Source organism: Acanthaster planci, linkage group LG13 (genome assembly GCF_054643075.1).
Source record: "Acanthaster planci isolate LZ-2023a linkage group LG13, COTS_SCS, whole genome shotgun sequence".
NCBI lineage: Eukaryota > Metazoa > Echinodermata > Asteroidea > Valvatida > Acanthasteridae > Acanthaster > Acanthaster planci.
The window spans coordinates 5314725-5340510 of record NC_141789.1 but is presented as its reverse complement, the minus strand read 5'-3'; the positions used below and the strand labels follow the sequence as shown (position 1 = coordinate 5340510).

General features: G+C 39.0%; 1 protein-coding gene across 2 annotated transcripts; it reads left to right on the top strand.

The window, feature by feature from the left end:
• On the top strand, nucleotides 1-25224 carry LOC110982453 (SH3 and PX domain-containing protein 2A-like). 2 transcript variants are annotated; one of them, XM_087144810.1, is made up of 13 exons: nucleotides 1-127; nucleotides 2207-2287; nucleotides 3539-3614; nucleotides 8571-8647; nucleotides 8785-8879; nucleotides 10531-10556; nucleotides 10849-10980; nucleotides 12559-12660; nucleotides 14051-14171; nucleotides 17614-17789; nucleotides 18376-18437; nucleotides 22333-22464; nucleotides 23087-25224. In XM_087144810.1, exons 3-13 carry the CDS (start codon nucleotides 3596-3598, stop codon nucleotides 23879-23881), a joined length of 1737 nt encoding a protein of 578 aa, XP_087000936.1. In that variant the 5' UTR covers nucleotides 1-127; nucleotides 2207-2287; nucleotides 3539-3595; the 3' UTR covers nucleotides 23882-25224. The 2 variants fall into 2 exon arrangements, with proteins under 2 accessions (XP_087000936.1, XP_022096539.1); XM_022240847.2 differs by having other exon boundaries at nucleotides 7-494.
• Nucleotides 25225-25786: the final 562 nt, after the last annotated feature.

The following is a 25786-nucleotide window of genomic DNA, read 5'->3' as shown; positions in this document are numbered from 1 at the left end:
AGATGCAGAATGCGGAAGTGACTTCAACCTTCAACCAATATACTTCGAACAGCGAGTGACTACTGTACCGGGGAAACGACACGAACTGTACTAAGCAACTTCCCAACCCAGAGGCTCGTTATCGGAAGTAGATATTCCTATTAGTATTTAGTAGCTTCACTATTTCAAATTAAACTTAGATTTAGTGTCATACGGTTGCAAATGCATGGACTTGTTGTGGCCGGTCATCCACAATCCGCAGATACATGAATCGATCCTCCTACCGGTAACCAGTAACTTATTCAGTTGAAGTTGGACAATATTCGGTTGTCATACGTGAGTCGCATGTTTCGCTGTGCTGGAAAAATTAATGCAGACCAAGGTCGCTGTTATCTTCCAACACACTGTGAATAGCATTTGGAATCCATACCTAACGTCAGACGATGGGAAAGAGAACAGTTCAAGATGCCATTGTGGATGACATCCAGAAAAGGAAATTTCCTACAAAACATTATGTAAGCTTAAGACCTGGGTGCATTTTATAAAGGCCTAAACATACGTGTATACTGTACTCAACTACATGTATGCTTGCTTGACCAGGATATTGTACATGTGTATTACAGGCCCTATAACTTGTATAAGAAAATGCTTTTAAGAAAACAGTTTTCTTCCAAATTTATAATCGGGTGCATGAGTGGAGGTGATAGCAATTTACTAGAATTTATCAAATTTGAAGAATTTTTTTAAAAAATGTTTAATGCAGAATTTATTAGAGTTGTTCAAGTGAGCATCGTTAGGGAACACACTGCTGAATTTGAGCCAAATTTGCACATGCCCTCGTTTTTGAAGTTCAAACGTAAATTTCATGACATTGAAATTGTTCAACAGCATGTGTTATTAAGGTAATCGTACCACTTTTTCATTGAATGAATTTAAAGTTCTTTGACAAAGAGATATGGCAACACTGCATGAGAAAACTTACATGGATGAAATGCTTCCCTGGCATGTTTTGGATGAATACTGTTGCGTGTGAGCCGCAGAAACGTGCAGAAGGTTAAGAAATTTTAGATTTTAGAAATTTGCTGTCAATAGTTTGGCCAGCCCAACTACAGCACTACAGTCGGCATGGTCCCAACCATCATTGGGACTGATGCCAAGTTGGGGCATAACATGGTATAATAAACTTGAAATTTTTGTCTAGTGATGTCTGAGTATAAAACTCTAGCCATCTTTTCGTATTCTTGTTTGGGATTGACCACTGGTGGGCGTTGCCATGATTTTTTCGAGGGGGAGGGCCAGGATTTTTTCAGGAGAGGCAAAAAACTGATGAAACATTAACGGTGGAAGAGGGTCTATTCTGAGGCACAACTCAGACGTGTAAATTTATAATTACAAAGTTAAATCACTTATGATAATACGTGTATTAATCCTGTCATCGTACATTTGTTCCAATTGTTGTAGTGTTTTTAAAAGGTGAAGTGAAAGTGGTAATTTTGTTTTTGATAATTGCAGTGTTTTGTGGTTTATGTTTTGTGATGCCCTGGATTGTTTGTATACCCATGAGCATATATATGCAATTTCCTGGATGGATTAAAATGAGCCTTCCTATGGTTTAACAGCACAAATGCAGGAATGCCCACAGTCGCTCTTGTGCTTCTGTTTTCTGTATGGAACTGCACAGGTTCAATGTGTATACAGTGGGTTGCCAGCAGAAAATGACACAGGGTCTTTTGTGCAGTCCTCTTCACTGCAGTTGGTTTACTGCACAATTATGCACATGACACAGTGAGGCACAGTTGTTGGACAGTTAGTGCAGTGCACAGTATGACACAGCTGTGGCCGCTTACTGACTGACCCAAAGAGTGACTTCAACATAGGAGGGTTTTTAATAACGTCGTTTGGATTGAATTGAATTGTTTGTTGAAGCAAACTGGTGATTTTCATCGCCTTTCCTCCTTTGTTTGTTTCTCTAACCTGTTCTTTATTTTCCCCTTTGTTTTCTTTTTCAACCCCCCCTCCCCGAGAAGCGGGCGGAGGGGGACCAACTGGTGCCCCCCTCTGCAATGTCAAAGGTGCTTTTTTGTAGTCATGCCAACATATATATGAAGGTATTCATACAGGTTGTATCAGAGAAATGAAGCAATAAATTTAGGAAGGGCAAGAAGTTGTTCATTGTTCTGAATTTTTTAAATCCTTGACTTCCTCTTGTAACATTCTGTCTTTGCAGGAGTATGTCATTCATGTGTCATGGTCAGACAACTCAGTCAATGTCATCTATCGGCGGTACAGCAAATTCTTCGACTTACAGGTATTGGGAATAGGACCCCCCCAGATTTGATTTTCAGAAAGATCACTTCTCGGAATTTTTTTCCATGTGTGACTCGACACATAAATTTACGTTTTGAGGTTGAAGGGATGCTGCACATGTACATATGCTATCCGAAATTGTTCGTTTTGCTTAAGTTCAGTTCATATACTTTGGCTAAAATTGCCAAACAGAAGCATTTATGTAATGCAGTGGCATAACTACCGGGGGGAGGGGGCACATGGGGGACAGAGCTCTATATAGAGAGAGTAGTGCTAACTTCAGATTTTGGATCCACAATGGATGTTCATTATGTGTACAGTACAGCATGCAGTGCTGATTGTCCATGTGCACTGGCACATAATCTATCATATTGGTTCCAACTAATGAGACACTCACGTCACAACTCATTCTATAAACAGCTCTCATGGGGCGGGGCACAGGCTTCCCTGCTTGAGGCCGGTATCCCCCCTGCATGTGCCCCCTGCTCAGAAATTAGAGAATAAAACCTGCCTTTAATCCATTATGGTCAGTGTTTCAGTTGTAACTTAATCCATTGAGTGCCCTCCACCAGAAAATGAGGGCCCCCAAATGCCCCTTTCCCCCTGCAAGATACTGTTATATATGATATATTTTAGTTTGCTGTCAATCCAATGATGTCAATTTCAAATTGCGTGTAGTGCTTCCCATCAACTGCCACAGGCCAACTACTCACCATGTCTATACTTGGCTAAAAATGTTCATTAGCTCAACGCTTGTTTTTAAAATGAAATTATAGTGTATGTGATACACATTTACATGTACATGAACATATTTTCTGTCAGCTTCACATCTACATTCATCTACATGTAGACTGTACAGTGTACTTGTACATGTATGCATGTGGGCTGGCTTAAAGGAATAGCTGCTCATTATTTCATAATTCAAGATACTCATCCAATGTACATGTACATGTTGCTGTGCTAAACAACAATGCATAAAAATAAATTAAATCCTAATACATTCCTGCATTCTGCTCAGATCAAAATCCTTCTAGTGACATTAAATGGTGAAGTTTTCAAAGTGACATAATCACAGGTTAGACGTTTTGAAGTGGTAAAAATAATGACATTGTGGATGTGGGTCTCTTTAATGTTAAAAAGATTACAAGATATAAATATTGTCTCTTTTCTATATATGCCTTTCTCCGACAAACTGAAGCGTTGAATTGTGATTTGTTTTGTTTTGGTTTCTCCCCGGCAATTGATTTTTCAGACGAAACTGCTGAGTTTATTTCCTGAGGAAGCTGGAGCCAAGAACCCAACCCAGCGAATGATCCCTTTCCTACCGGGTGAGTTGTGTCATATGATAGTTTTAGTTTTAATTTCCAATGTGTTTTCCGTTCACTTGTGGCAGACAGAAAGTTGGAAATAGAGATGACTTTTCAGAAGTGCTGGTCAGTACTCCTTGTGTACGTAATGTTTCACTAAAGTGAAAGATAATTTTTGAGTGATGCACAAAGTGTATTTACAGGTACGTTAAATTGCTGATACTTGAATTTCCAGATCCTTCAAAGTCCATTTCAGAAAGGGTTTTTGACTTGCTGTCATAGCTTTCACGGGATGTTGGGAAGGACAGATGGCTTTCAAAGAATTTTTTGAAGGAAATATTTAACAGCTACACACTTACCACAAATTATTTTGTGTTGCGTGCTGTCCAATGAATCTATTCAGGCACGTGTCACATGGTACACGTGTCACATGCACGTGGGAGTGGTGACCCCCGGGTTTTGTTTAAATTAATTCCTTCCACTGGGTGCTTGACAAAGAGCTAGGTCATGTGTCCTGAAATAGCTGCCCTTCCCAGGATATTGTAAGGAGCAAACTTAAGAGATGTGGAATATTCTGTGGGATTCCAACTGGGAGAAGATACATGTAAGAACCTTATTGTTTCCTCTTTGAAACATTAAGGGTGAGTTTGCCGGCCGTTTGTCTTGCACATGTACATGTATGCTCATGAACAGCTCTTGTTCGTGGGTCAGCCTCTTGAATGCTAGGAACGTACAATTGGTTGTTGCTGGTATCTGTGATGAGCAACATGCAACATGGCGGCATCCATATAATGTTCCAAGGGTTCATGTTTGGATTTCCAGGCTGCATTCTTTCCTCTTTCCAAGGAACATTCGTTTCTGTGTTATATGAAAGTATAAATATTAATTTTGCAAAATTTTTCCATCATCTCCTCCTTTGGCTATCCCGCAATTTCTGCACTTCAAAAACAAAAATCCCATGCCTTTCTCTGTCATGTCTGTGTGTTTGTGCAAAACACTGACGGGGTTATTTTGTGTTATCCTGTTCCAAGAATGGTTTTTTCAGGTCGTGTTCTTGCTGTTTGAGTGCTAGAACAGGAGACCCTTGTCAAGAACGGGCTACCTGAACTCAAATGAAAGCTGGAGTACGGTGAACGTCCCAGTGTCTGTTTGTCCTTGCTAGTGTCAATTTATACAGTGCAGTGAGTGCATTGTGAGTCACCAGCAAAGATGTGCCTGCATTTTAGTTGCAGAATGGTGATAAACATTATATGGCCTGTTCTGTCCATTTTAAATTTGTACCCAGATATGTACATTGTTCTTACCAATTACATGAAGAACACTGACTTGAAACTCCAAGTAAACCTCAGTCACTTTTCTTTGGTTCACTGGGAAAAAGAGAGAGTGAGAAAAAACCTCATTTTGAATTCTGCGAGTAAGATTTCTGGTGTCTCTTTCAGAAAACAAAATATGAGCAGAGAAGTTCCTTTAGAGTACTGGGATTGTAACTTGTGTTTCTAGGACATGTTTGCTTTGGCAGAAAAGATCATCACTATGTTTAGTTGAGTGGAAAATATCAACTTCACTATATTTAGTAGTTACTCTGTGAATGGAAAAGATCAACTTCACTATATTTAGTAGTTACTCTGTGAATGGAAAAGATCAACTTCACTATATTTAGTAGTTACTCTGTGAATGGAAAAGATCAACTTCACTATATTTAGTAGTTACTCTGTGAATGGAAAAGATCAACTTCACTATATTTAGAAGTTACTCTGTGAATGGAAAAGATCAACTTCACTATGCTTAGTAGTTACTCTGTGAATTGAAAAGATCAACTTCACTATATTTAGTAGTTACTCTGTGAATGGAAAAGATCAACTTCACTATATTTAGTAGTTACTCTGTGAATGGAAAAGATCAACTTCACTATATTTAGAAGTTACTCTGTGAATGGAAATGATCAACTTCACTATATTTAGTAGTTACTCTGTGAATGGACAAGATCAACTTCACTGTGCTTAGTAGTTACTCTGTGAATGGAAAAGATCAACTTCACTATATTTAGTAGTTACTCTGTGAATGGAAAAGATCAACTTCACTATATTTAGTAGTTACTCTGTGAATGGAAAAGATCAACTTCACTATATTTAGTAGTTACTCTCTGAGGGGAAAAGATCAACTTCACTATATTTAGTAGTTACTCTGTGAATGGAAAAGATCAACTTCACTATATTTAGTAGTTACTCTGTGAATGGAAAAGATCAACTTCACTATGCTTAGTAGTTACTCTGTGAATGGAAAAGATCAACTTCACTATATTTAGTAGTTACTCTGTGAATGGAAAAGATCAACTTCACTATGCTTAGTAGTTACTCTGTGAATGGAAAAGATCAACTTCACTATGCTTAGTAGTTACTCTGTGAGTGGAAAAGATCAACTTCACTATATTTAGAAGTTACTCTGTGAATGGAAAAGATCAACTTCACTATGCTTAGTAGTTACTCTGTGAGTGGAAAAGATCAACTTCACTATATTTAGTAGTTACTCTGTGAATGGAAAAGATCAACTTCACTATATTTAGAAGTTACTCTGTGAATGGAAAAGATCAACTTCACTATGCTTAGTAGTTACTCTGTGAATGGAAAAGATCAACTTCACTATGCTTAGTAGTTACTCTGTGAATGGAAAAGATCAACTTCACTATGCTTAGTAGTTACTCTGTGAATGGAAAAGATCAACTTCACTATGCTTAGTAGTTACTCTATGAGGGGAAAAGATCAACTTCACTATATTTAGTAGTTACTCTGTGAATGGACAAGATCAACTTCACTATGCTTAGTAGTTACTCTGTGAATGGAAAAGATCAACTTCACTCTATTTAGTAGTTACTCTGTGAATGGAAAAGATCAACTTCACTATATTTAGTAGTTACTCTATGAGGGGAAAAGATCAACTTCACTATATTTAGTAGTTACTCTGTGAATGGACAAGATCAACTTCACTATGCTACTCTATGAGGGGAAAAGATCAACCTTTCAATGTTTAGTAGTTACTCTGTCAATGACAGACTACAATGGGGTTTAGCCTTGAAATGAAAATTCCACGGCTGAATGGGAAAAAGAGACTAGTCACCCTTCATGGATTGTGTAACCTTGTCAAGGTGTAAAATGTCAACATTTAACATCTATGTTTTCTAAGATACACTGTAGGAAACTCTTGTTGCTAAAATTTGTCAGCATTGGCTAGTTTCACAGGGCATTATGTGGAAAATGTCAACATATGGATTCATTTTTTTAATTACGATTCAGTAGTTGTCTGAGCTACATGTATTTTTGGATGTAAAAGTACGTTGGAATTTCTGGGTCTACTGTGAATAACAGGGAGTGGTTTTTGAAAGGCAATTTTCTTTGTGTAATGCACACCACTGTGTGTTTTCAATAAATGGGTTATTATTCATCAGATAATATGATATGCGTGCAAAAGGTTGAGTAAATCAACTTTCAAGATACAGACGACATCTTTGGGCCAAATGCCTAAAGATATACTGCATTACAAGTTGCCTCTGTGGTTGAAAATTTTTCGTTAATTCATGTTACAATACAATTTTGATTTTGTTGGGGTTTTGGTTTAAATGAGAAAATCTCTTTAAATGGTTGGACTCTTGTAAAAGGATGTTTCGAGAAGGGGAATTCACTGTACACAAACATTGGTTTGTAATTTCCATGTTTTATTTTCAGAACTTAATGTAGGTGACACATAACTTTTTTAAGTGTGCAAACTTTCAAATAAAATTTGCAATTTCAGACACCCAAGGTCAAAAACAGATATTACACAAGTAGAAATCTGCATTTCAAATAATGGCACTGCCATTTCTTGTAGATTGAGTGAGGCCTTCCACACATCTTTTCAGTTTTACTACTTGGAGTTCTCTAGCCTGGGCCAAGGCTTTCATTGATAGCCTACCATCATTGCTGGCAGGTCATTATTCATAGTACACTATACTGGTAAAAATTATAAGGGCGCGAGGATGTGGCTCCATGATTTAGGTTTAGCAGCAGATGGTACATGTACATGTATGTGGTTACCAGTATGGCTGTGTTATGTACATGTAGATCACGTTTACATCTTTACACATGGAGTCACATGTGTACATTATGTACATTTTATTGGAACTGAAGATGCACTGTACACAGAACAGTTACAGTTGTGCATGGTAACTTTTGTCTGTGCTTTATTTCCTTGTCACTCTACTTTTGGTGCTTGACATTTGACCATTTCCTTTTAATTTTTTGGAAACTGGAAGGTTGTGTTCAGACACAAAAGTCATATAGTTTCAAAACATTTGAAGACTGATGTTCTCAGCATGAAACTTGTTTATAAATTCTATGAAGTCAGTTTCCTTATTTTGCATTTGTTTTCAGTGTCTATGAAAACTAGAAAGCAATGTTTTTTGTTTATTGTGTTTGTTTTGTTTTGCTCAGAAACGTCCCCAATCAATGGCCAATTGCATTTTTGAGGTGTAGTGTTACTTTACCAGATTTTCACTGACATTATGTTGTCTTTGTCATTTTAACCATGTGTGATATTCCAAGCATTCAGTGACAGGACCTCAATCAACAGGCTGTTTGAACACAAGTGTAACCATTTGGAAATTCATACTTGGACAAAATCTGCATCTCTACACTAGAATGATAAAAATTGGAAGAAAAGTAAAATGAGGCAAACATATACAGTATGTCTTGCATATGTACTAGATATTTTCAGAAATTTTTTTTGAAAAATAATGTTCTTATTCTTTCAAAGCCCTTGTAAACTTTCTTTGCCATCAAAAAAACCACCTCTTGAAAAAGTAGAATTGAATAGACTACATGTACATGTACCTATACGAAAGGGCTCCATGCAACATCTTGACAACCTGTAATTCTGATTTGTTTGCACTCTTTCATAAATTTTTATTGAGCTAATTGCATTACTCCTGGGATTACAATTTTGCAGGTAAGAAGTTGATTGGACGGAGTCAAACAAGAGAAGTTGCTTCCAAGAGATTGGGTCAACTGAATGAATACTGCCAAGTAAGTAGCAGCCGTACAAACACAATCACTCATCACTGAGCAGTTTGTCAATGAAAAGCAAAATGCATGTCTGAGAAATCAAAGGATCATCCAATCTCATCTTTTACGTAAAAGAGGTCGTAATTCTTTTGATGCAGCTGTTGGTGAGACTACCTCCCAAGATATCAGAGTGTGATGAAGTCTTGCAGTTCTTTACTCCAAATGCTGAAGACATTAACCCAACCAGAGAGAAGTAAGATTAATTTGCCTATTTCAGTCTTGTAATAGAGGTCAAATGTGATCAAGCTTGCCCATCAATTTTTGAAAATGTAGTGGGAACAGTAGCCCAAGTACATGTATGCTTGTAGTAAACATTGCCGTAGTCGGGCTTTAATACTGGCATTATAAGAAAGTAAAAGAGTTCAACAAACTTCACGGGACAGCTTGTATGACCTTGATGTGGCAATTCAAAGTCTCTGATGGCTGACTATATTTGACATCTTACATATAGCTGTTCCACTGTACATGTAGCTCTTTGTGGTTGCGCCAATCCCACCGCTGTGGTTGATGAGGTCTGCATGTTGACGTGATGCATTGCTACGCACTCATCATCAACCTGGTACTCTTCCCCTATAATCCCCTGTAATTGTGGCCACAAAAGCCTTAGGCTGCTTCATATGTGGGCTTAAGAAAGCTGTAATGCAGGAAATAATATGGAGCATAAGGAAGTGTACAGGCATGCAGGTATTCAAATGTAAACAGTTGCATTTGGCAGCATCATTTTTCTCCATTTTCAGATGAGATCAGCATTTTTGTTTGCACGGAACTAGTAATGTTTACCAGTTATTAATGGGATGTTAGAACAACGAGTTGTCACAGATTATTTCATACTGTAAGTCTAGAATGTCTGAATATTTGGGAGAAAATTCCTGCCAGGTTTCTACTGTAGCACTTTTGAAGTTCAGGGCTTTTCCCAAGAATTTAGATAGTTCAAACTTAATTATTTAGATCGGTATAACTGAAATAATAAATACACTACATGGATCATCATACTTTGGCAGAAGTAGATCTAGAGGGTAGGAGGTACAACCATTGCTTCCCCCTTCCTGCTTCTGATTTTTGTTTCGTAGATTGTTTTCTTTCCCTCTTGCTCTCAATACGTTACTTGCATTTCATAACTATAAAGGCACAAATTATCAGTAAATATGTCTCATTCATCACAAGGGGTTCATCTCCATTTGGACTGGGAGCAGGTCCCCTCCCATTCATACTGGGCACTCCATTTTGTGTAAAGGCTGGATCTCCTACTAGTCTGTCTGGTATTTAGTGAGGAAAAATGACGTCATGGTGATGGGGACATAAGTACATGTACGTGTATATGGGCAAGATCTTCATAAAATGGACCAAAATGTAACTCTGGATGTCATTTTTCAAAACTTCTAAAAGAGTAACTTGGATCATGTAAAATACAAATTAGCACCTTCGGATTTATAAAAATGATTATTTGGGGATAATTAGGCTTACTGTGTACATTTGGTTGGCTACCCGTGCAAATCAAATGAAGGTGAATTCATTTAAAGTTTTACGTCAAAGTGTTACACCAGAGGACTTGATTTCAAAACTTCTCTCAACAAGAAGGAGAATTCAGTATATTTTTCAACTGATGTATTTTAAAGTACCTAAGAAATAACTTTAGAAAAATATAAGCCACAAAAAAAGAGCACAAAATTGACAGACAATGATGAGAAAAGATTGGCTCTCTTCATTCTCTTACCGTTTATAATCACTCTCACTATACCAACATATCGGCCAGGTAGTAGTTTTTCTCCAACATACCAATGTACACATGGAATGATGATTGAAGTAGAAAATAATGGAATATATTTGTTTGGTTTCCTTCTCAGGAATGTGAAAAAGAAAGGTGGCAAAGGTGAGCCCAAAAGAGGAACTATGTATGTCTTCAAAATGGTGCAAGGAAATACTGTCCACTTTTAACATAAAATGCTAAATGGTAGTATTAGGACTTAAATAGACGACATTCTTGGCTTTGTAATGCACTTTATTTCATCTCATTTGTTTTTGGCAATCCAGAAGTGCATGTATGCCCCTGTAAACACAACTGCTGTGAATTGAGTTGGTGCCATCTAGTCTGATCCCAAGACCTAATATAAAATGCAACATTTTTGGGGTAAAATTCCAGTACCCGCCATCTTGTTTTGCAGAAATTGACGTCATCTCAGATCCTATCCAACCCGAGGCCTACATTGTGATTGCCGACTACAAGAAGCAACAGAAGAATGAAGTGGACCTGCATGCTGGTGATCATGTTGATGTCTTTGAGAAAAATGATAACGGTTTGTATATACCACCATGTTGTATGCATGCTGCCTTATCTTTGCCTGCTAAAGTTACATGTAGTTCTCACATCAACTTAAACAGATGCAGACAGCAACAGTTCTGCTAATATGCTGCCATACAGAAATACTTATATGTGATTGACCCCAGTATGGATGCAGACAGTTGGCAGATAGTCGGATCATGGTCAAGTTTGCTAACTGTCTGAATCAAATCATCAGAGTAAGCCCAAACAAATGCACTGGTGGGACAGGCATACAGTGGTGTTTTCTCTCACTTGCTGAATACCACACATTTGCACCCATTTCAGACAGGCATTCTAGGGTCATGCCGAACCAAATAGACTCAAGAGCGACTTGGTTCGACCCAATTAAATGTTGGTTTCAGACTGATGAACTTAATGCATTAGGTTCGGCCCATGAAAACAGCAACGTCTGAAACCAAGTTGCTCTTGTGTTGTTCCAAGCACCATCAAGTGTCGATCTTTTGCCTTCTAGCATGCCTTGTCACCCCTAATTGTTTTAGATGTCAAACTTTTGCTGGACTTAATTCAAAATTTGCTTTTAATTTGGTTTGGTCCGACTCTAGAATTCCTGTCTGAAACAGGTGTCAGCTCATTTTCCTGGGATAACTTGGAAATGAAACCCTACTAGTCATCAAAATAGCTGACCTGAAATGAAATACATTGAATTGAAATATCAAGTTAGCTTCAAGATATGTTAAAACCATCTAAAACGGTGTTTTGTAAAGTAAAAATTCATTTTCAGATAACAAATGTTGTTTCCATTTTTTTTGCATGACTTTACACACCAACTCCTCTGAGAATGTTTGCATCTTGATATTTTGCTCCATTTCAGCGATCTTTGTGACCATGTGGAAAAGGGGCTTTACATGTACATGTATGTGTGCAACAGTTGCCGATTGTTAGGATGCTGGACATTGACCTTATACCCAGAGGATAAATGGTATATCACCAAAATATGGTGCATTCATGTTTAATACTACAGAACTACACAAGTGATTTCCTTTAGTATCCAGTGCAATAACCATATCCCTTTGTGTGCACTATTTCTGCTGCATACTGTGGGCTGTGGCTTTACAGATATTGCTTGAACAATGGTCACACACACACTGCAGAGCTTTATTCACACAGTTTCCAACGAGGCCTCAGTTTCCTCATAACAGGGCCATGCAAAGCCATACATCCCCTAAACAGTTCATAACTGGACTGACATTATGTTAAGCACTTTCACAACTTCTTAAGTGGCAGGTTTCAAGCGGCACAGCATGACAGATCAGAGGCAGTGATTAATCATAACTTTTGAGACTCCACATATTCCTGCCTTTCATTTTAGTTCTGTAGCTGATGAATGGGTACTTCATTCATATTCACATGCAGTAAGGCATGTGAATAAAGTCATGAGCTGAGCCATCAGGTACAGGCAAAGAGTGGTACTAGCCAGGAATAAGTGGAGTCTTAACATTGTAATTAATGGCATGCAGTCTAAACGTATGTAAAGTTTCAACCACAATTGTAGAGGGAATAAGCATTTAGGACGTATGTGTATTTTGTACAGGATGGTGGTTTGTGGGTGCCAGTGACAGTCAGGGCTGGGCACCTGGGACGTTCCTCAGCCGAGCTGATGGATCAGAAGATGAGGATGGCATTGCTGGGAAAGGTATGTTGGCACATTTGGGTGGTGGAGGATTGGGGGCAACACCCATTAGCAGCAAACTGACAAACTGTCAGTGGTGCAAGAGGGTCAATTCCACGTTGTTCTCAAACAAATTGGTGATTCTAATTCCCAATCCCTCCTTTTTTGGATTTTTCCATTTTTTTGTCTTCCCCTTTTTATTTGTAACTTTTTTTTTCTGAGGGTAAGTGACCCCCCTTGGCCCAAGCTGCCCAGATGGCCGTGGTTGGCACATTGTTTTCTCAAGACCTGATAACCTGGTGCTCTAAACATAAATGAGCGCTAGGTTGTTATTGTGAGGATCAGAGAACAAATGTTGCTAATTGAAGAGAAACTGCCATGGAAATTACTGTCCAAGATGTTAGTCAAAACGAGTCAGAAGTGTAGTTGAAAAGAAGTGCTTCCTTACTTTCTCTGGACTCCATGTACATAGAAACAAACCGGTGCCTACCCAAGTTAGTAATATCAACTTGATGGACATGTAGGGACTTCAGAGCATGTAAACTTGCTGTTTCAAAGATGGAGTTTCGCCGGGGAGATGTAAATTAATTTTGGATTTTTGCCCTGCCTGACGTGTATTTTAACACTGTATGCTCAATGTATGCCCCAAAGGGCTTGTGAAAACACCACAAGGGTACTCTCAAATCCATCTTGAAATAGTTACCCACTGCTACATCTGATTTGAACCAGCCAGCTGACACCGGCAAGCTCGGCAGTCGAGTGGTTAAGACGTCTTGCACTAGCAAGCAGGAGGTTGTGGGTTTGAGCCCCACCCGAGTACGATTGTGGTTTTATCACAAGCCCTTGGGGGTACACTGAGCATAATACACGTTGGACAGGGCCAAAAAAAAATCCAAAATTAATTTATGTAAAATTGCATTGGCTGCATCTTCTGACTGCCAGACCCAGCATGCAATGCCTATCCACCCCGAGCATAAAGTGCACCCCCAAGCAGCAAAAGAAAGACTGATGGTTGTAAGTTTTCTAACCAGGTTCTTACATGAGTTCTGCGTGTACGCAAAGACCATAAATTAGGGAATAAATTCACTATGCGTACTCAGTGTGCTCTGCGTCAAATGCAGTCACCCAGTGTAAAAAGGACACACTGGCCATTTTCTGGTACCCTAGCCTTTGAGAAAGCTATGGTCGAACAAACAATTTGTGATCCATTCTGAAAGAAAGGCATGTACTGGAAGTTTAATGCTAGTCTTGTGAAAGAGATTACCGTCTGATGCATGTATAGTGCATCATTGGAATTTCTCTCCTGTTTGTTTATAAAATTTGTGAAGTTTGGCATAGAAATCAAGCCACACCCAGCTGCAAGAGGATTTTGCTGCATGGTTAATATACAATAAAATGATGGTGTGTTTTACAGTGGAGGAACATTACATTACCAACAATTCCTACAAGGCCCAGCAGCATGATGAGATCAGTTTTGAGACGGGTGCGGTGCTGATGGTAATACAGAAGAGTCTGGATGGATGGTGGATGGTCAGGTTAGTGGTAGACCTGCCCGTACTGCCATTCCCACTGGTAACACACACATAATGAGCGTTTATGAGTGCAGTTTTGAAAATAGTTTCATAAGGTGATGGAATGTTCTATTCCGCAAAGCAAAGCCGAGTGGAATAGAACATTATTAGATGCCATAACTGCTATGACACCACACTCACATGCTCATTCTTTAGCTAAGCGGGTGTGCACTTGATAAGTCATGGCATTCTATTGGTCAGAGAGGCATGTAACATGTGCGTACCACGTGTCCATGAGCTTTGTGCTACTGTGAATGGTACACAATAAAATTCTCTTTGTGTATTAAAGCATGACATGAAGTTTTCATGTGCTAAGCCATGACTGAAATTTTATCTGTCTTTTTGCACAAGCGTGGATTACATAGTGTGGACCTCCAAACAAAAAATGGTCCTTACGATTGGGAGACGTGTGATCTTACACATGTCCAAGCAGTGCTTTTCCCTCCCTGAAGCTTCAGAGGCATGTTAATGATGGGGTTATTGGCTGAAAAATGAAGAGTGACAGTCCAGAAAATATCATTAAAATATCCAGCTTGAGAGAGTTGGCATAGTGGGAGAAAAGGGGGGTTTTCCCTGAGTTTCTTAACCTCAGGAGAACACGAGAATGTCCACATAATATACGTGACGGTGTGCAGAACAGTGACTGTGTGTCCATACATAAGTAATTCAGCAGTATATTCAAAGGAGTATATTCAAGAGTCACATTGCTGCGCATACTGACTAAGTCAAGGACTCACCATCGATAACCCACCAATCAGATAATGGAGATTTATTAAGGTTTTCTGTAATGGCTCATGAATTGTTTGGAGAGACTATTATGAACATGAGCAGCCATTTTCCTACTGGAGGGACACAACTCAGTGCATGTACATATACATATTTGTATGCATTGGTAATTCCAGAAATTAGGGGTCCAAAAATGTGGCAGTTTGTGCCCCTGTTACATCTGACCTTTGTTATTTGACATGGATATATCACCAGAATTGATTTCAAACTACATGTATTACTATTTGTTTGGCAGGTACCGGTATTTTGCATTAATTCATCAGCCTTGGAAATTGGAAAATGTGTTCTAAACTTACAAAATCATATGTCAGATGTGGCCATGGTGACAGGGACACACACAAAAAATGAACCCTTATTTTCTGGAATTACCCATACACACTAGGATGTATCACATTCATGTGTATCTGGCTAGATGGACCTTATTGATGAGTCAGCCAATGTGAAATTCAAAGCAAGTTTGACTCTTCATTTTTGGACCTTTGGAGCATCATTGAAAGAATAAAATGAAACTTGCTGTCAAATTATTGCCAGTCTGCTCTTAGGCAGTCAGGAATAATTCATATTTGTAGTAAAACACTCGAGTGTTTTATATAATATTTGGAAAAAAATTGAAAGGGAGGCTTGAAACGTACACAAATCCAAAAATAGTCTGATACCATTCCATTTAACAGCTAACAACTTTAAAGCCCATTCAAGGAACACGATTAAATATGGCTTTCACAGGAATGAGATCTATTGAAGAGGCCAAACACAGACCCAAAACATAGATATAAACCAAATCAGACCTGAAACTGGACTGAGCTCCCCATATCTATCCCAACCTGACAAAAATTAAGGTAAATTGACCCAAACTGACCAAAAACAAAGCAAGCCTTGTTCATAAAAAGACTTGAATATTTGACTCTAATAACATGTAGTTGTCCTTTCGCTTTTCAATGTTTTGCCAGAACTTACATCTGCATTGCCTGAATTCCATGTATTTAGAAAAACTTATGAGTGTGCAAAACTGTTGTAATGCTTCTCTTTTACAATCCCAGTTAGAGTGTTGGAGTGTAGAAATTAAATGGGAGAAAATCATGTATTTGGGTCATACTCAGCACTAATAATAGGCACAGTAATGGACCATGCTGATGTCTGAACTACTTTTTTGGGGGGCTAGAAATTTTTTTTTTTGGGGGGGGGGAGATTTTATCAAGATGGTTCAAATGAATTGACCCAACCCAACTTAAATGGTGGAGGAACCAACCAAATCCAGTTTTGGGTCTGGTCGGCACATGAAGTTGTAATCAGAGGTTCCATGTCTACATTTCATTTCTGGTAGTCAGTCACAAACATACGTGTGTTGGTACATATACGAGTGTTGGTACATATACGGGTGTTGGTACATATATACGTGTGTTGGTACATATACGAGTGTTGGTACATATACGTGTGTTGGTACATATACGTGTGTTGGTACATATACGAGTGTTGGTACATATACGTGTGTTGGTACATATCTGTGTGTTGGTACATATACGAGTGTTGGTACATATATACGTGTGTTGGTACATATACGTGTGTTGGTACATATACGTGTGTTGGTACATATACGTGTGTTGGTACATATACGAGTGTTGGTACATATACGAGTGTTGGTACATATACGAGTGTTGGTACATATACGAGTGTTGGTACATATACGTGTGTTGGTACATATACGTGTGTTGGTACATATACGTGTGTTGGTACATATACGTGTGTTGGTACATATACGTGTGTTGGTACATATACGTGTGTTGGTACATATACGAGTGTTGGTACATATACGAGTGTTGGTACATATACGAGTGTTGGTACATATACGAGTGATGGTACATATACGTGTGTTGGTACATATACGAGTGTTGGTACATATACGTGTGTTGGTACATATACGTGTGTTGGTACATATACGAGTGTTGGTACATATACGTGTGTTGGTACATATACGTGTGTTGGTACATATACGTGTGTTGGTACATATACGTGTGTTGGTACATATACGAGTGTTGGTACATATACGTGTGTTGGTACATATACGAGTGTTGGTACATATACGTGTGTTGGTACATACGTGTGTTGGTACATATACGAGTGTTGGTACATATACGTGTGTTGGTACGTATACGAGTGTTGGTACATATACGTGTTTTGGTACATATTCGTGTGTTGGTACATATACGTGTGTTGGTACATATACGTGTGTTTGTATATATACGTGTGTTGGTACATATCCGTGTTGGTACATGTCCGTGTGTTGCTGTGATCTGAAACTTTTTCCCTCTTAAGTGAAAACAGAATCTGTGCCGTCCTGGTGCAACGTTATACTTGTTTGGGTTAAGTGGTTAAGTTATGTAATGCCTTTGACAGATTGAATGCTCCATCTCATTTTGGTTTACCCTATAGGATAGAACATTGAATCTGATGCCTCGTAAAGTCCTGAACATTCCTTATATGTATAACATTGCTCCGGCTGTGTACTTGTCTTGGACTTGTGGAGTATTGGTCAGCTAATGCAATTATACTCACATCCCTCCCAAATCCATACAATATTACACCGAAATTGGGAATTTTCTACCCTCTTTGCAATCTGATCCAGATACCAGGAGAAGGTTGGCTGGGTACCAGCTGCTTTTCTTCAAGTCTATACTGGTCCAGTGGATGTTGTGGTTAGCACTCCAACCCAACGTGTTGGTAACGTCATGAATGTATCAGACATTGTCAAACGCCAGGCTGCAGGGGCATCTAAGAACAGTCCTCAGTTAGGAAGGAGAGGTTTGTATTCAACATACTTCCATTTCATTAAAATAAACCCCAGAAAACCAACAAAATTAATTCATTTTTCTAATCTTAACAGTTGGTGCATAGGTGTGCACTAGCTTAGATGCAGTTCCATTATTAAATTGTCATTGTTGTAGTAGGATATTATTCAGTGTTTGTGTATGTCCATACATGTGATATGTAGAGAACATTATGTGGTATGTATGTTTCAGTCATCTCGGAATTGATGGAAACAAGGAATCAATCGTGTACTAGAACTTACTTTTTGAAACTAGCATATGTAAGTTTCAGAAATTAATTTAGTCCTTGATTCCATTATTCTAGCATCGGATGAAATTTTTTCTTTTTATCATGACGCTTTTTTTTTTACAGTTTTTAGCATGCACATTGGTTCATTTGAGAGATTATAATCCTATTACTTTGATGTTATGCAGACAAAGATTGATGGTTAGGATGCAAACTGTGCTGACAGTGGTAAGAAGTGAGAATCAAAAGATTTAGTTATGAGGTATAGCTTCCAGCCAACTCGACAGTCAATTGTGATCATGATGGTGGCCTCATTCCATTCGATTATTTACAGATAACTCATATGGTCAGGGAATAGAAGCAAAGCCAACACCGCCAAGACGAAGCACAGTCAGGGTAAGGACTGTTATTACGTAACAGCTTGCATTCAAAGCACAAGTGACCGATTTGAGATTTACCTTACGATGCACTTCTGTGCTAATAAGAGTCTGATCAAATGATGTCAAAATACCATCTGACCACACGGTGCCCCAAGATTGGCCACCATCGTAGAACATGTAGAAGATAACTGTTTAGATTGCAACCATATATCCCACATTGTGAACTTGAGAATAAGGCTTAGAAAGTAACTGTGAATTCCTTCTCAAATGGCATAATGGTCACCTCCAGTATCATGTATGGTTTTCCTTTCTGTACCAATCCAGCACCCGGGTGCTGGCTCTGTGAAGGCTTGCCTGTAACCTAAATATTATGCATAGTGCAGGTTTTGCCTATGTGGATCAGTGAGCTCGCCCTATATTCCAAATAGGGCTCAAGTCAGAACCGTGATCTAAATTACATCATAAAACCTTACAATGCAGACTTCTTGCAGCCCATATCCTTTTAAATTTGATCTAAAATTTAGTCTTTTCTGCTAATAGTATAAAGTCCACTTTTGTGCAAACAGTGATTTCTCCTTTGTTTAATGCTTATGTCTTCATTCACATAGCTCACACAACTCGGTGGAAACCTTCTTTTTGTAGAGTAAATACTTCATGCTGGAAATTTGTACACACATTCTAAGTAAATTGCATCATCATGCGACTTGTCTTTAAAAACTGACAAAAGGGCTTGGGAAACATCTTTCACAATTCCTCATTGGTCACATTTATACTTCACCTTGATTTTCAGACTCCTGTTTGGCAAATAGCTATCCGTAGTACTTTTAAATTTTTGTGCCTTTGTTAACCCTTGCAACTGTCTTTTCCAACTTCTGCTTCATATTGCTTTGAATGCAGCCAGGCCAACACAGAAATGATGAGGTGTGTGGGGTGACAGAATTTATCCTTGCATGTCATACTTTATGGTGTGTGTGTGAGTGTGTAAAAACCTTCAATCGTGGACCTATAACAATAGGGGACAATAGGGTCAACGGTTGCCGAGGAGTCCACGGTTGGAAAACGTGTACAAAACATATGGGAGGTCTTCCAAAAAAGTTTAAAGTATGAACAAAAGAGGAACAATAGGGAGTCCATGATTGAAGGCATTTACACACTTGTTTGTGTGTGTGTGTTGTCTTCATACATGGTGTCCAAAAATTTCCAAGTGACACAGAAGCACTGTCTGCATTTCCTTAATATGCCTTAGGTACTTTTTATTCTAAGGTGTGATGTACTGACTTAAGTATTTCATTGTGACACATGAAGTTTGAAATCCTTATAAGTACACACACTGGTACTGGGGTAAAGACATAGTTCCTGGTAATTTCTGTTGTACAAAGTAAGTTACACCAAGTAGTTATGTTGATGTTTGACCATACAGTAGAGCAAGGAACACACTCATTTTGTTTGGCTCGATCACCAGTATTGTTGTTGAGTCTGTTACAGATCCTTTCATAACTTGTATCACATGCCCTTTCATTCAACTATGTGAAAAAGGTCAGGCGGAAAATAACTTGGAGAACTTGAATTGTGACAAAGAAATGCTTTGTCACAGTTTTATGTGAATAGTTTGTGGCTTGTCTCAACATGACAGACTTGCGATGTACTCGACCACAACATAGTTGATCATCTTTTGAGCTACAGTAATGACGTCATGCCCACACCCACTGTGTCATTATTCCATGTCATGCTCATTTTGTACAAAGGGTTTTTACTTGTTACCACTAACCTCCTCATTTCCCTGTGTGCTGTTTCACGCCCTTTTTATAGTCACCAATGTTATGCTTTCCTGCGACAGTCTTGTGCAAACTCCAGTGGAAACATAGTGGCAAATAATAGATGATCTAGTGAAGTATGGGCAACCCATTAGTGGCAGTTCTGCAAGTTTTGCTGGCACATAATGTGACCAAAATTCAAGTCTTTAAGTAACTACAGTACAGAATAACTGTTCTGTTTAGAGCCAATATGTTCCCCATCAAGCTGAATTGGATCATGTACATGTACGTCGGGTTTGCATGGCATGAAACAACTGTAAATACCTGGATTCCCTCCTGGACAGGATGCCAGTCTGTCACAGGTTGCTCCCAAGCTAATGCCAGTACACATTCTCATTTATACTGGTGGGAAGAAACAAGCTGGGAGAAATAACTTGTCACAGGTTTAAACAGCCAATGGCCAGATCCAACCCCCATTTGTCTGATCAGGGGTCACGAACTCTAACCACTTAGGCCACATGCTCTCACCACTGAGATCAAAGTGCAGGTTTGAGTTTGTGCATCCAGTCTTGAACACAATTTTATTCAAACAATTTAAGTTACAAAGTCTGTTTGATTTTTCCTTGACATTTTTGATAAATGGAATGGATGAAAAGACACAGTTCATTTTGTCAAACTGGTTTTTCAGTTGAACTGCTTAATTGATTAGAGCATTCGTGTGTTGTCAGAAGCTAAACCCAGTTTACTAGGTGTGTAAACCCCTTGAAGTACTTCACTTTCAGCATGTTTCATAGTGTGCGCCACGTTGATGATGCAAAGACAAGTGTTCCTTGAACCCATTAAATGTTTCCTTTCTTCCTTCATCAAACAGTTGTCTGTTCAGTTGGTCTGTCTCCACAATTCCCTCTGATAATTCCATGTTCTTAATAGCTTGCCAGCCATTCCCATTTCCTGTCCATGTATGGCTCCATTGATGTGTCATTTGTACCACATGTACATACATGTATATACTACATTGCACATACAGAAATCACAATCTTTAAATTCTAAGTATAGCTTATATTCTGGACTTTCTTGGTAATAGATTACACTGTGTGTGACGTAACCTTGGTGTGCTTTACCCATGTGACATTGCCTCTCATTCCAAGTGTTTCTTTGCCGTTCTCATTTCTGTAGTCGTGAGGGGAATCAAATAGAAAAATTCTCTCTCTTTTGTAATTACTGAACACTATTTCATTCTAAATGAGATTGGGAGATGGTTGCTAATGTTCTGTCCAAAAGAACATTTTTCCTATTAAAAATTTTCCCAACTTGCAATATGTGGTAGAATTTTGGTCCTGAAATCTTTGTTCACAATTTAACTTTTTTTTCGGCCATCCTCTCCTGACTTTGGGTTTAAAATACACTTTTGTTTCCACAGCATTGCATGTGTTTTGATGGGCTCATTCGTCCTAACCCCATTTCATTTTTAATTTGCGTTCCCACATTCAAGTTGTTGGACATCTGTATTCCATGATTGTTAGAGATGTTACAAATTCATGTAAAAAATGGGAAGATGCAATTGGTTCTCTTGTTGGGTCATAATCAAGTGTTGTGAATTTCATAGGTCCATTTTGAAGCAATTTGAAGCATTATCAAGCCACGATGTTAGCATTGGATTTAAAATTAGGGACACAGCGTCCACACACAAAATTATTTGTACGTGAATACGAGTACATATGCATTTGAGTCCAGTCCTGATGAATCCACTGCGAGTCAATCACATGTCATCTAGTCATTTAAACAGAGATGGACTTGCAACTCTAGTCAGCAACTCTGACTTTGTTTAAAGAAACCATTACATAGACATGGACAAGTCTACACCCTACTAGGATCTTTAACTCCATGCTTGTTATTTGTCTGTTTTGTTATTTGAATTGCTTTCACTAGAAGAACTGTACATTATCTGTTGGGAGATACCAGGCATTCACATTTGCCTTACCACCGGAAAAGTGCATTTGGAACCATTGTGCCTCTATTAGTGATTAATATCTTGTTTATTTTAATCCATCTTGTGAAATGTGTTCTAATCGGCGTTCTTTATTCAGGGGTATTATATGTTAATGCTACCCATTTGAAAGTAATAATATATACTTATTTTGTGCTTTTTGTGTATAGAGAACTGTAAGGAAAGGAGCCACACGAAAGCTTAAACCACCAGTGAAGAAGACGGTGGAGTACTATACTGTGGCTGACTTCTCAGACAGCGCTGGGGATAGCATCAGCTTCCACAGTGGTCAGAAAGTAGAGGTAATGTCCGACAGATGTTATGCATAGGCAGCAGCAAAGGGGGGGCAGCAGCCACTCCCACTCTGTGGCTTCTTGCTGTGGTCGATAGCAGCCACTCCTACTCTGTGGCTTCTCGCTGTGGGCTACTCTGAAGAATTCTTGAGGACACACCTTCTCTGCCCGAGAGGCACTTGCATTTTGGAAAGCCGTGACACCCCATTGGTCCTTGAGGAATGTAACGCTCATGAGCTTGGTGCTGCTGCAGCATTGGCTTCTAATTCTGGTCACTAGACTGGATCTTTGCCAAAGAGCCTGGTGTTCCATTGTCTAGCACCATACTGTCAGAAACAGTGGTGTAGATATCCGTGGTGTTGATTTATACTGGCTGTGATTTACAAAAGTAATAACATAACAAGGAACAAGGAATCAAGCAACTGAAACAGGAATACAAAAAGATAGTGAAAGCAATAGCAAAAGTATGAATATTGTACCAAGGAAAGGAAACTCCTGTCTGGAATTCTTGTTTTTGCAGATGTTTGAAATTTGATTTAAACACAACCTGTGTGGGTGAACTGTAGTATTAGAATACTGGGTTACCATTAGTCGTGACTTTGGCAGTGAATGGACATTTCCTTTTCCACAGGTCATCCAAGAGACGGAGTCTGGTTGGTGGCTTGTCAAGATTGGAGACGAAGAAGGCTGGGCACCGTCTTCATACCTAGAAGCCAGGGAAAACACAGCAGTGGCTGAGACCAGACCACAGCGAGCCTTCATGGAGACACTGGATGAAGAGACTGGTGAAGCGAGACCTCGTCCCCCAAGGCCTCCAATGCCAACTGGTAGAAAGGTCAGCGGAAGCGGTGCCATCAAGCCAAGCCAGGACACATCCAACAGCAGCAGTAAAGCTGGTTTAAGGCCGGTGCCCATTCCAGTTGGTCCTACGAATAATGGTAATGCTAGTGCTTTCAAACCTTTCCTGCCAAATAACAGTGGCAGACCACTGCCTGTTGCTCCTGGGTCAAAACCAGCCACCCGCGCGCAACCCAAACCGCTCAAGCCCAAGCCCACTGACCGGTCCGACTCCCCCCAGAATGCCCAGGCCAACCTCAGACCATCCAGCGGTCAAGCCAGGCCACCACCAATCGACCGTCAGACCAAGCCAGGGGCTCAAGCAGATGGCTCCAGCGTGCAGCCATTGCAGATCAACGAGCTCAGACGCCAGTTAAAGTCCTTGAATGTGCCCACCTCCCCCAGCGGCCAGACACCTTCCAACGTCTATGTAACAACGGCCGCTTATGAAAATTCTGATGATGATGGGTTGAGTTTTGAAGAAGGAGTACAAGTGGAGGTTATAGAAGAAAATGAAACTGGTTGGTGGTTGGTTCGTATCGGCAGAGAGGAGGGCTGGGCTCCTTCAACGTATCTGGAAAAGGACTAATAACACTTCTTGTGAGCAAGGCTTGTGGTTCAAGTGATTTTTTCCTGCACTCACAATTTCAACAGACATCTGTCTGTACAGTGTTGCATCTAGGTTTCGATACTTTTAATTATTTTTTAAATAGAAAACAGCTTCACACAAAAAATATTCGTAAAGGATGGATTCAAAGATTGAAACACTTTCAAAATACTAATGGGGTACCCTTATTCTAGCTAGATTTTGTTTTTGTGCTACTAAAGAAGACTTCTGCCAGAGTTGCAAAGTCAGTCTTTTTTGTCAACTACATGTACTCATAAATTTAATTAAAGTGAAAAAAAATCTGTGAACTTCATGGAGTGTGTAGTGGAAAATCAGGCTTTAGCCAGTGGGATACTGCCATGCACACCAATTTACATTGTTCAGTTCATGCTGCACTGGTGTTTGTATTGACTGGAGATTGAATATTTGAACTTCTGCTGGATTTGTTATTTCAAAGTAGGGCACCATACATTCAGTCATTTCACTGAAACATGTGAAAAAAGGCTCAGGCCAAAACTAAAGATCTGGCTGGACAATTGTGCAAAGTGTTGGCTTGCAGGGGTCGAACAGGGATTGTAAAATACATTATTAGACTGGATTCTACGGGGCATAGTTAATTCCAGCATTATATTGGTGTCAGTATCGATTGATAGTCTCATGTCCCGCTTAGAAAACGTAAACTGTTTAAGGAAGTACTATGTGGATGTGTATTTTCACTTACAATTTTACAACTTATATTTTTGTATGTTCCTTGAAGGATGTCTTTTACTGTCACATTTTAAGCTATTTTTTATAAAATTAGAAAGGTTAAAATTTATAATTGTCATAAAGATATCAACTTTTGATGCAGTTTGGAGTGAAGTTTTTATTGATCTATATCCATAAATGTTGAGATTGCCATGCACCTTAAGATCTTGAAACCCGTCATATGATTTGTTGATGTGTCCAGTTGTGTATTTGAAAAAACAAAATACATGTACCACTTGATCTGAGTAATGTGTTTATTATTGGAAGCAGTCATGTGTTTAAGCGGTAATGTAACAGTCATCCAACATAAGCATTTTGTAGCAGTCCCATCTGCTTGTAAAACAAAAAGGTTCACTTCATTCACTGCTGACAAAGAAAAATATTAGATTAGACAAAGGTCAAAAACATCAATGTTGCAATAGTGTTATTCAGTCCTGCCATAGCAACCAGCTTGTACTTGTTACCATTTCACAAAGTCATTGCTTTCCTGAGGTATGCTGTAATGAATTTATGTTTCATTTTCATTTTTTATGGGTTGTGAAAGTGAAAGAAGGAAACCTTGGTTTGTGTGTAGACAACATTCTTCCACATTGTGCTCTTTTTTTCTTTTTGTTTGTATGTGTGTGGGGGGGATTTCATTGAATATTTCATGCCAAGTATATAGTGATGATTTAATTGCTCTTTCAGGGGTGTGAATCTCTGCTAAGAATGGCTTGCCACCAAGAGAGAGAAAAAAATCAATCTTAAGCCAGGTGGCTGCCAAGGTCTAAACAAAACATAGACACAGATCAAACCTTCCTGCCTAGGCAGGTTTGATCCAATTGAGCTTTTCATTTGGTTGTATATGTCCATGCACTTTGTTGTTTTTTGGGGCCAATGTTGAAAGCCCTGAACGTTCAGGATCAATCAACAGGCACCACAGCCCTTTTCTCATTAGATATGACCTCAAAATCTGTGATCATTGTGAGCACATGTCAGTGAAAATCAGTTTGCAGAAGTTTCAAGCATTTTCAGAGAAATACCTCATGTAACAACCTGAGCATTAAATTACAGTCAACTGTAGAGACCAGACAAATTACTTTGTTATAACCAGGACTTGTTATAAATGGAATGGAAAAATAAAGAAAAACGTATGAATTC

What these genes read in the sequence shown, in the direction of transcription:
- LOC110982453 (XM_022240847.2), top strand. Translation starts at nt 423, where the DNA reads ATGGGAAAGAGAACAGTTCAAGATGCCATTGTGGATGACATCCAGAAA. An exon ending in AACTGAATGAATACTGCCAA is followed by an intron (nt 8,648 to 8,784) that starts GTAAGTAGCAGC and finishes CTTTTGATGCAG; the next exon opens with CTGTTGGTGAGACTACCTCC. An exon ending in CAAGACGAAGCACAGTCAGG is followed by an intron (nt 18,438 to 22,332) that starts GTAAGGACTGTT and finishes TTTTGTGTATAG; the next exon opens with AGAACTGTAAGGAAAGGAGC.